Below are 10,218 nucleotides of genomic sequence, written 5' to 3'. Positions count from 1 at the left end.
GTTTTTTTTTGAGAAAGGGTATCTATGTAGCCCTTGCTGCCCTGGATTCCCTAGTTATGTAGATCAGCCTGGCTCAAAGTCAGAGATCCTCCTGCCTCTGGCTTCCTATCTCAAGTGCTGGGGTGGTTAAAAGCATATGCCACCACATCCAGCTCCCCTAATTTATTGAAAGTCTCTCTCAGTGAGTCTCTCTCAGTGAACTTGAAGCTCACTGATTGAACTTGCCAGCACCCCAGGGATCTGCTTGTGTCCACTTCCTCAATGCTGGGATTACAAAAGTGAGACACTACCTCTGACTTTGTTTTTAAATGAGGTTCTCATATTAAAATGGCAAACACTTTATTGCTGAGCTATGTCCCCAGCCCTAAAAATTAAGTTTTCTTTTTTCTTTCTTTCTTTCTTTTTTTTTTTTTTTGAGACAGGGTTTCTCTGTGGCTTTGGAGCCTGTCCTGGAACTAACTCTGTAGACCAGGCTGGTCTCAAACTCACAGAGATCCACCTGCCTCTGCCTCCCGAGTGCTGGGATTAAAGGCGTGCGCCACCATCGCCCGGCAAAATTAAGTTTTCTATAGAGTAACTGTAGTCATATTGGGAACTCCAGGTCAAAAGTGTCAGAGTTAAATATAATTTATCTTCATGCATTGGTCTGGAGCAGAAATATGCAGTCCTCATTTAAAATTCATAATTATAATGAAACAGGAGGCTTAAGGTTTTTTTTTTTTTTTTTTTTTTTGGTTTTTCGAGGCAGGGTTTCTCTGTGGTTTTGGAGCCTGTCCTGGAACTAGCTCTTGTAGACCAGGCTGGTCTCAAACTCACAGAGATCCGCCTGCCTCTGCCTCCCGAGTGCTGGGATTAAAGGCGTGTGCCACCACCACCCGGCTTAAGATTTAAGGAGACCAGAGGACATATGTCATGGTGTCCCAACCAGGCCTTCCCAAGCTAGCTCTGCAAGCTCCGCATCTCTCTAGGAGGGTAAGAGCCATGTGTGACAGGGACAGAGGGGCAGCAGGAAGTCACAGGTCTTCCCACGACCTGACACATTCAACTCTGGCTTTTTCTGGATTTGTACCCCAAAGAATTAAAAGCAAGAACTCCCACCCATATGCAGAGTGGGGTCACCAGTTTCCATTTAGAGTGAACAGACTCATACATGGTCCAACCACACAATGGAGAATCAGTTTTAAAGATGGAGGCGATCCCAATACATCTATACAAGACATATACTGGACTTCACTGAAATGAAGCCCCTAGATTCAGGCCTGCAGTAGGTGGGAGCTGCTAAGGGGTGGGGAGCTACTGTTTAACAGCTACTGATTTTCAGTTCTACAAGAAGGAAAGAACACTAAAGGTGGAGCGCAGGGGAGACATGACTGTACCCAATGCTACTGAGTTGTGTCTCCAGATACTCCACAACAGTGAATGCATTTGCTGCAGTTCAGTAAACAAAGCAACTTGAGACCCCAGCCGCAGGGGTTTAGTACAAATGGTTTTATTTGCATTCTGACCCAGCACAGAGACCACATACATATTTCTCATTTACAAGTGCAAAATATGCTTTATTTCAGGTACAAAAACAACAATGGTATTATGACAACTTGGGTTTCCATGGCCACCTCCCCATGACCTGTCACACACATTTGATGGATCTGGACCACTCCCCAAAATCCCCCACCACCGTTAGAAAATAATCACCCCATCTGGAGGAAGAAGGTATGCCTCAGGAGAGAATCACGAAAAGCATGGGCAGAAAAGAACACAGTAAATAACCAAGACTTCTACCCAGCAGAAGATGGGTCAGTGCATGAGACAGCCCCCTTTGCTTGTTTTTAGTACTCCAGCCCCATAAAGCTCTCTCCAGCAGCACTACCAGCCCAGGGACAAAGCCTCAGGACACCTAACAGACAGGGCCTGGATGGGACCTGGACTGGATGCCAGACACTCGTCCTGGCTCAGCCCATTGCAGGCTGTACATTCCAGATCAAACCCCAAGATCACTGTCCTGTGAGAACAGACCCAGAAGAAATCTGGGTCCAAGGAAGGCAGGAAGCTACCCAGGCACTCACAACCCTGCAGAGAGGGACCAGCACACATGGGAGGTGTCTGCAGGCTCCAGGGATACTAAGCTAACAGGGCTTTAGTCAAGGCACCAGTTAAAATCTGCCTACCTGTTCCAGGATAGGCTCTAGTGAGCAGCTCAGACCATCGCCACCCCTTACAGCTTGTGAATACTGCACAAAAAGTCCTTTCTTCTATCCAACCCTGGCCAGGGAACCATGACAAAGGCTGAGCAGGGCTCCAGGTAGCCGGGGGCATTTGAGGAAGAGACCTCTGAACTCCCACGGAGGGATTGGGCAGAGTCCGTGGAAGCTAAGTGAAGTTCAGAACTTTCCAGAATGAGACACACAGACACAAGGAGCATTCTAGACTTCTCTGAATATACCATCTAAGTTTATACAAAATGCATTTGTTATTTAAGACAGTCCCTAACACCTGAGACTGTCTTTAAATAATCCAAAGGGGAGAGGTTAGGTGTGCAGGTCAGTAGCAGGGGGTTTACTTTGCATGCTTGAGACTCTCTGGGTTCTGGGTTCAATCTCAGGAGCTAGGAACTAGCTCAGTGGTAGAAAACTTGCCTCAAGTGTGAGACACTGGGTTCTAGCTTGCTCCCTATCACTCCAAAACAAAACATTACAAATATAAAGGAGGGTTTAGGGAGTAAATATTTTCAGTATTTAAAGCCCAAGAGGTGAAATTATGTTGGCACAAGAGAAAACAAAATTCTATTTTTTAAAATAGCCCAGACTGGCCTCAAACCAATCACAGTACTATATTCCAGTCCCAGCATCACCAAGAGATAGGCATTACAGGCTTGCACCACTACACCCTCCTCTCCACTGATGCATGCTGCTGGGGATAGAACCCAGGCCTCAATCACAGTTGGAAAGTACTCTTGCCATGAGCCACACCCCAGTCCTGCATGATTTAACATAAGCAATTCAAACAACAGTAATTTAGTATAATTTTTGATGACAGGGCTATCATTTCCTAAACTAGGTTTGAAGACAATGTTCTCTATTATCCAATCGGTGACAGAAACAGACCGACTTGTGAACATGAAGAAGGCTGGGGGTGCTACCTGGAAGGAAAGGAGCAGAGACCCCATCACTCTAGCCCTTAGGAAAAACAGCCTGATGGTGCAGGCCAGGGTTACCTTTACCATGGTTAGTGCTTTACCATGGGTTTACAGGAACGCCTGTCTGGCGGGGACCGCAGCAGAATCTTCCATTAAGACTGGTAGGATTTGGGGAGCTTGTGAAGGGAACTGGCCTTGACAGGGAACCAGGGTACTTCCCAAGATCTTACTGGTTCTCGGGCCCAGTGGCCCTGTCTTTCAGGGGTAAAGAGAAGGGAAGTGGAGGAGAAAAAGGGTAAGAACTTTCCATACTGGCCAAGTAGACTAGCTTGGATGACAGAGCACCCGTGTTCAGAGGTCCACATGTGAGTGTGCCCGCATGTGCACACACTCATGTAACTGCAGTTGGTGGGGAAGGCCTGGGGCTTGGTGAGCAGCCACAGCACTAGTGCTACTGTGCACACCCAGGACAAGCCAAGGTCACCTCACCTGCCTACGGGCTGACTTTGATGAATGGGAAACAATGCTAAGGCCTTGACCCCACTCAGATTCACCTGTTTCCGTGTTCTGAGGTCTCCAAGTCAGTGCTTCTTATTTCATTTGGGGGGCAGAGCTGGGGTTCAAGCCCAGGGAAAACACTCTACCAAGGGGATATGCTGTTCACCTTTTATAAAGGGAGATCGTCACTCATAAAGCAGCCTGGGACCCTTGACTTTTGGTCTCGTCCCTCCAGTGTACCTAGGACAGTGCCCACATTCAATTCCCCATGCCCCCACCAACCTCAACTTTCCACTGACAGCAGCTAAAGAGGCTTTCTATTTCTTCCACTAAAATGTTAATAATTTTCAGAACTTCAGTCATTTGGGCCAGCCCCTGAAGCAACGCTGGACTTAGGAACTGGTAACAAGCGTGTGGGTTCCTACTTTTTCCCCAGTAAGGATCTCTCTAAGTTAATAGCTCTGCTCAAGGGGCTCCAGGCAGACTGGGTAAGAGGTCACTAGGACAACACCTGACTTTTTTCTAGACCCCCACGATGATTCATCTTGTCAACTTGGTGGGATTTAATATCACCATGGAAACAGACCTCTGGGTATGTCTGTGAGGGTTTTCATTTCTATTCTTTTAATTTACTAAGCGAGAGCAAGAAAAACTATGCAGTCAAGTCCTGTGTTTGGGGGAAATCAGAAGCCAGGCATCCAGAGCGCGAAGAGGCAACCTCCCCTGGGAAAACCATCTTCTTGGTCATGGTAAGTGTGTGAGGCGCTTTCTGGATTAGCTAACTAAGGTGGGAAGACCCACCTTGACGTTCCCTGGGCTGGGGCTCCTGCCGCCTGCCTTCCCTGCCAGGGTGGGCTGCAGGCTCAGACTGTGAGCCAGAACAAGCCCTTCCTGCTTTATGCTGCTTTATGTCAGACAACAACAGTGAGAAAAATAACTAATACGGAGCCCAAGACTCGGGACTTCCCGCACCACCTGCCATTTTTGCTCCCCATTTAGACCTGATCTGGAACTCAGAAAGAAAGGTGTCAACACCCCCATTTCTCAGAGTTAAAGTTTAGTCTCTGTTCACGTGGCACATGTAGAACTATCACCTGGGTACAGTGGCCAACGATACCTCGATGGGTTGAAAGTCAGAGGCCCAAAATCTAGTTCTGCTCCTTCCAGTGTTGGACCCTGAGCTAATTGTTCTAAGTGACTTAGTTGCCTCTTGATGAAAACGTGGAAACATGGAAATGACTGGCTGTAACCTTCCTCTAGAAGTAGGGAGGGTAGGTCGTGCACCAGGAAAGGTAGTAGAACAGAGGAGTGTCACCCAGCCCTGCTGACAAGGACAGAGAGAACACAGGGCAGTGAGGTAAGAGCAGGAGCCCCAGGTGCAGACAAGAAGGAGGAAGGAAGAGAGCAGCAGAGACTACACCATCCCAGAGAGATCCAGAAAGAGAGCAGCAGAGACTACACTATCCCAGAGAGACCCAGGAAGAGAGCAGCAGAGACTACACCATTCCAGAGAGAGCCAGAAAGAGAGCAGCAGAGACTACACTATCCCAGAGAGACCCAGGAAGAGAGCAGCAGAGACTACACCATCCCAGAGAGACCCAGGAAGAGAGCAGCAGAGACTACACCATCCCAGAGAGATCCAGGAAGCAGAGGCCTCCAGAAAAAGCACCAGGCAATGGGAAAGTCCAGGCCTTTCAGTAATTAGGGATAAAAAAGCAGATGCTCACAAGCAAAAGGATGCACACACACACACACACGCCACATATATAAAACCAATTTAAACTGAAACAGAGAATATAGTAACAACTAAAACTTAAAAAATTCTTAGAAGAACACAGACATTGATTTTCCTGAGTTTGCATTAGGTCATGGTTTCTTAGCATCCACATCAAAAGCACAATAGACGTAGGTAACTCAGTCATCACAAACTAAAATAATAATAATAATAATTGTTTCTGTGTCAGGGTCTCACTATGTAGGCTGAGCTGGCCTTGGGCTTGGGAGCCTCTGAGTATTGGGAGTGCTGGTGCATACCACCAAGTCCAACCAAGTTCCAAGCTTGTAAACCTCAAGGAACATCATTAAGACGGTGAAGACAACCTTCAGAATGGAGCAAAACTGATAAAGGGCCTCACCTAGAATTTTCCAAAAATTTGGACAATTCAATGAAAACACAGCACAATTTAAAAATGGGCAAAGGACCTGAACAGACATTTCCTCAAAGACATAATGACCAATCCACATGTGAAGAGATTGGTTGAACGTCATTAGCCATCCGAGAAATACAAGACACCTGCAAAAAAGATCAACTCAAGGAGAGTGGCTTAGTTGGTAGAGCACCTGCCTAGCAAGCACAAAGCCCTGGATCCCATCCAGTGCTGAATAAATTAGGTGCAGTTAGAAGGGTCACAAGTTCTATTACCCTCTTCTGCCTGGTGACTAGAGGCCAGACTGAACTCTACACGAAAGGGAGGGAGGGAGAGGGAGAGCGAGCACAGCTACCATAGGGTGAGGAGGCAGAGAAACTTAAACCACTCATTGCTGGTGGGAAGGTAAACAGGTACAGTTATATGGGAAACACAGGGCAGCTTCTCACGAAGAGGCAAAGTTATTTTAGGAACTAAGTACTTTTCCCAACATCTCAATAAAGCTGTTGGCACCACCCACATACTCGCAAAAGGCAGAGAGCCCAGCCTCACTGTAAGAATAGTTCCTCTGCCTATAAAACTATGTTTGCCAAAACCTGGTGACCTTTGAGCCTAGAAGTGTATCCCACAAGAGCTCTGGTGGTCAGAGGGCTCACCATGTTTTGGGGAACGTGGATTAGGAAGGAGTCCTCAGTCTACCACAGCTACCAGTCCTCAGACGTCCCATGGTTAAGAAAGGTGACTTACATGAGAGAAATGCAAATCAAAACAACTGTGAGAGTCCATCTTACACGTGTAAAAACGGCCAAGATCAAAAACACTTATGCTGGAGAGGCTGTAGGATGAAGGGAACACTCCTGCATTGCTGGTGGGAGTACAAGCTAGTACAGCCCCTTGGATGTCAGTTTGGCAATTTCTCAGAAAATTAGGAAACAACCTTCCTCAAGACCCAGTAATACTACTTTTGTGTATATACCCAAAGGATGCTCAATTGTGCCACAAGGGCATGTGCTCAACCTTGTTTGTCATAGCCAGAACCCAGAAACAACCTAAATGTCTCTTGACCGAAGAATGGATAAGGAAAATGTGGTACATTTATACAATGGAGTACTACACAGAAAAAAAGAATAATGACATTTTGAATTTTGCAGACAAATAGATGGAGCTAGAAAACATCATATTGAATGAGGTAACCAAGACCCAGAAAGACAATTATCACATGTACTCACTCATAGGTGGTTTTTAAACATAAAGCAAAGAAAACCAGCCTACAAACCACAATCCCAGAGAACTTAGACAACAATGAGGACACTAAGAGAGACTAACATAGATCTAATCTACATGAGAAGTAGAAGGAGCATGAGAGAGGGTAGAAGGGGAAGGGAGAGGAAGGAAGAGAAGCAATGAAAAATGTAGAGCTCAATAAAAATCAATATTTTTTTTTAAAAAGGTGACTTAAGCATAGCAACAAGACAGTACCCTAAATAGACACCTACAATTGGGAAAATTAAGACACTCTTAAGTTAGAACAATGCAGAGAAGACACCTCCCCTAGGAGATCTGACCGACCAAGGCTGTCTCAAGGGACTTCCACTAGGCAGTGGTGGCACAAGCCTTTAATCCCAACACTGGGAGGCAGAGGCAGGCATTCAAGGCCAGCCTGATCTACAAGAGCTAGTTCCATTAGGACTGTTAAATAGAGAAACCCTGTCTTGAAAATCCAAAAAAAAAAAAAAAAAAAAGGAATTCCACAAACCCCTCCTGCTGTAGTACTGGGATGGTACCCAGTATTGCATACTTGCTAGGAGCCGTGCTCCAAGACAGAGTTCTAAACTGATGGTCAAGGTCACTGGATCCAATGCAATCCACACCTCTTCGGTATTCTACACTGTAGTAGCCCAAGAGGAATCATTTAGTTCTCATCCCGCTTTGCTGGTTGAGCAAGTTCTGTGCTATCTCCTCCTAAGCAGTTGCCGCCCTAATTAGCATCTGGGAGAGGTCACATGGGGCAAAAGGTGTGGTGTGAATGAGAAATGTATCCCATAGGCTGTGTATTTGAACACGTGGTCCCAGCTGGGGGTGTTGTCTGAGGACAATGACACTGGGGGTGGGCACTGACGGCTTGTAACATTGTACTACTTCTTGTTCACATTCAATTCTCTCTCCCCTCTGCATCCTTCTTGTATGGAATCTATGACTTTAACACTCTAAGAGCCCAAACAAGCCCTGGTTGCATTTAGTTGCCTTTGTCAGGGTATCTTATTATAGCACAGAAAATGAACTGAACACAATGCCCACGAGAGGTCACACAGGTGCACTGTGGAATCTACCATGTCAAGGCAGAAACGTGCACAGGCTGCTAGGTTTGACTGGAGCAAATCTTTAGAAACAAGGCAACCGAGAAAGAGTTGGAAGGCACGAAATAAATAGCCCCAGTCCTAGTAATTCATCCAAGAACAGGAGAGAGGTCGCCACCAGGGTCACCTGGAAGGGATGTCGGCATTAGGGTAGGGGAGCTGTGCAAGGTGTCCCTGGTTGGCAGAGCTAGCCATGAAGACAGTGGCCCAAGAAGGAGGTGCGGAACAGGGGAGGCACCAACTGAGGAGCCGCCATCTACAGTGTAAGAGATGTATGTCCCCACTGTCTGCCTGGGAAACAGAACGAGGGACTTTTAGAAAGCTGAAAGCCAAGAGAAGGGAGAAGGCAGCCATTGGCTTTCTGCATGGCAGACTTGGTGTCCACGGCTGTCAGCTTTCCTGGTCTGGGCACAGCCCCTCCTAGTCTGAGCTCCTTAGGTGAAACAGCAGCTGACATTGATGTGACTTCTACAGCCAGGGGTCCATGGGGTGGGGACAGGTGCAGGTCGCGGCTGCTCAGAGTCCACACTTCAGGATGATGTGGTAGCCGTCATTGCTCTCTGCTGCAAGAGAAACACTGGTGTGGGCATGTGCCACAGAAGACACGGGGTACAGTGGGATCTAGGTGTCCCGAAAGGCGTGAAAGCGTGTATTAATACAGAAACAAACCCACTTAAATAGCTACATAAGGAAGATTATGTTTATAGAAGCGGGGATTTCAACCAGGCATTTGTTCTAAATAATTATTGTGTGTACACACCTGTGAAGAAGTCAAAGGACAATATCAGGTGTCACTCCTTAGCTGTATCCATCTTGTATTTGGAGACAGGATCTCTCAATGGTTTAGAGCTCACTCACCAGGTAAGCTGGGTTGCTTGGCCAGTGAGCCCCAGGGATCCAGGGATTGGTTACAAGCATGCACCTCTAATGTCCAGTTTTTTTTTAAATATTTATTTATTTATTATGTATGCAATATTCTGTCTACATGTATTCCTGCAGGCCAGAAGAGGGCACCAGACCTTATTACAGATGGCTGTGAGCCACCATGTGGTTGCTGGGAATTGAACTCAGGACCTTTGGAAGAGCAGGCAATGCTTTTAACCGCTGAGCCATCTCTCCAGCTCCTAATGTCCAGTTTTTAAAAAACAAACATGGATCTTGGAGACTGAACTCGGATCTTTGGGCTCGCATAGCAAGCACTCTTATCAACCGAGTGATCTTCACAGGCACTCTGGTGTTTACAATGAGCCTTCTCACCATAGGCCCAAGGAGGCACAGGCAAACTATGGCTCAGGCTGAGGCCTGTAAGATCCACTGTCTGTGCTATATTCAGGATAGGACTGATGTCGGGATGGGTTTAGTCTCCAGCCTATAGCACTAGTGAATGATGGTGGGACCTTGAAGGGGTGGAGCCTAACGGGAGAGAGTGACCTCAGAGAAGACATTGGGTCTTAGCTCTTCCTCCTTAAGCAGAGCAGTTCACCAACCTCACACCATCACAAGCTGCCTTGCCATCGGCCCAAATGTGACAGGGTCAACTGACCATGAGCTAAAACCTCTGAAACTGAGCCCAGACAAACCCGTCTTCATTGTTTGTTATCTCGGGCATTTCCACAGTATCAGACGGCTAACTGACATACCCTAGATTCACAGAATGGGGCAGGAAGTGGTAGCAACATTGTCTGGGATCCAGTCTCTTGTTCTTTATTTTCTTCAAGACGTGTTTCAGGCTTAATTATGCATGTGTATGTGTGTATGTGCAGAGGCCAGAGATAGGCTTTGGGTCCCATGAAGCTGGAGTAACAAGTGGGTGTGACCCACCAGACATGGGTGCAGGCAGCCAGACTCGGATTTCCCGCAACAGCAATGTGTCCACTGAGCTCTGTCCTTGGTCCCCAGGCTACACACTCTCAGCAGAGGATAGGCATCCTGACACTACCTCAAGATATCTGGCTCCAATGGACTCTCCAAGCCCCTGGTTCACTCTGCTTGCCATTGGTGTCCTTGCTTGGGCTCCCAGAGACCGTCTATGAAAGTTCCAGCACCATGGCCACGGAGAAAAAAATGCCCAGGCCTCCCTGGA

General features: G+C 47.0%; 1 protein-coding gene across 1 annotated transcript in view; it reads right to left on the bottom strand.

Moving 5' to 3' along the window:
• Positions 1-5,172: 5,172 nt before the first annotated feature.
• The window catches only part of Tfcp2l1 (transcription factor CP2 like 1), a 60,078-nt gene continuing 55,032 nt past the window's right edge, over positions 5,173-10,218 (bottom strand). Inside the window, exon 15 of the mRNA XM_075987715.1 lies at positions 5,173-8,698. Coding sequence (XP_075843830.1) covers positions 8,652-8,698 — 47 coding nt within the window. The 3' untranslated portion in view covers positions 5,173-8,651. The remainder of the gene's footprint in view (positions 8,699-10,218) is intronic.

Source organism: Microtus pennsylvanicus, chromosome 10 (assembly GCF_037038515.1).
Source record: "Microtus pennsylvanicus isolate mMicPen1 chromosome 10, mMicPen1.hap1, whole genome shotgun sequence".
NCBI classification, from domain to species: Eukaryota; Metazoa; Chordata; class Mammalia; order Rodentia; family Cricetidae; genus Microtus; species Microtus pennsylvanicus.
This window is presented reverse-complemented; position numbering and strand designations above follow the sequence as displayed.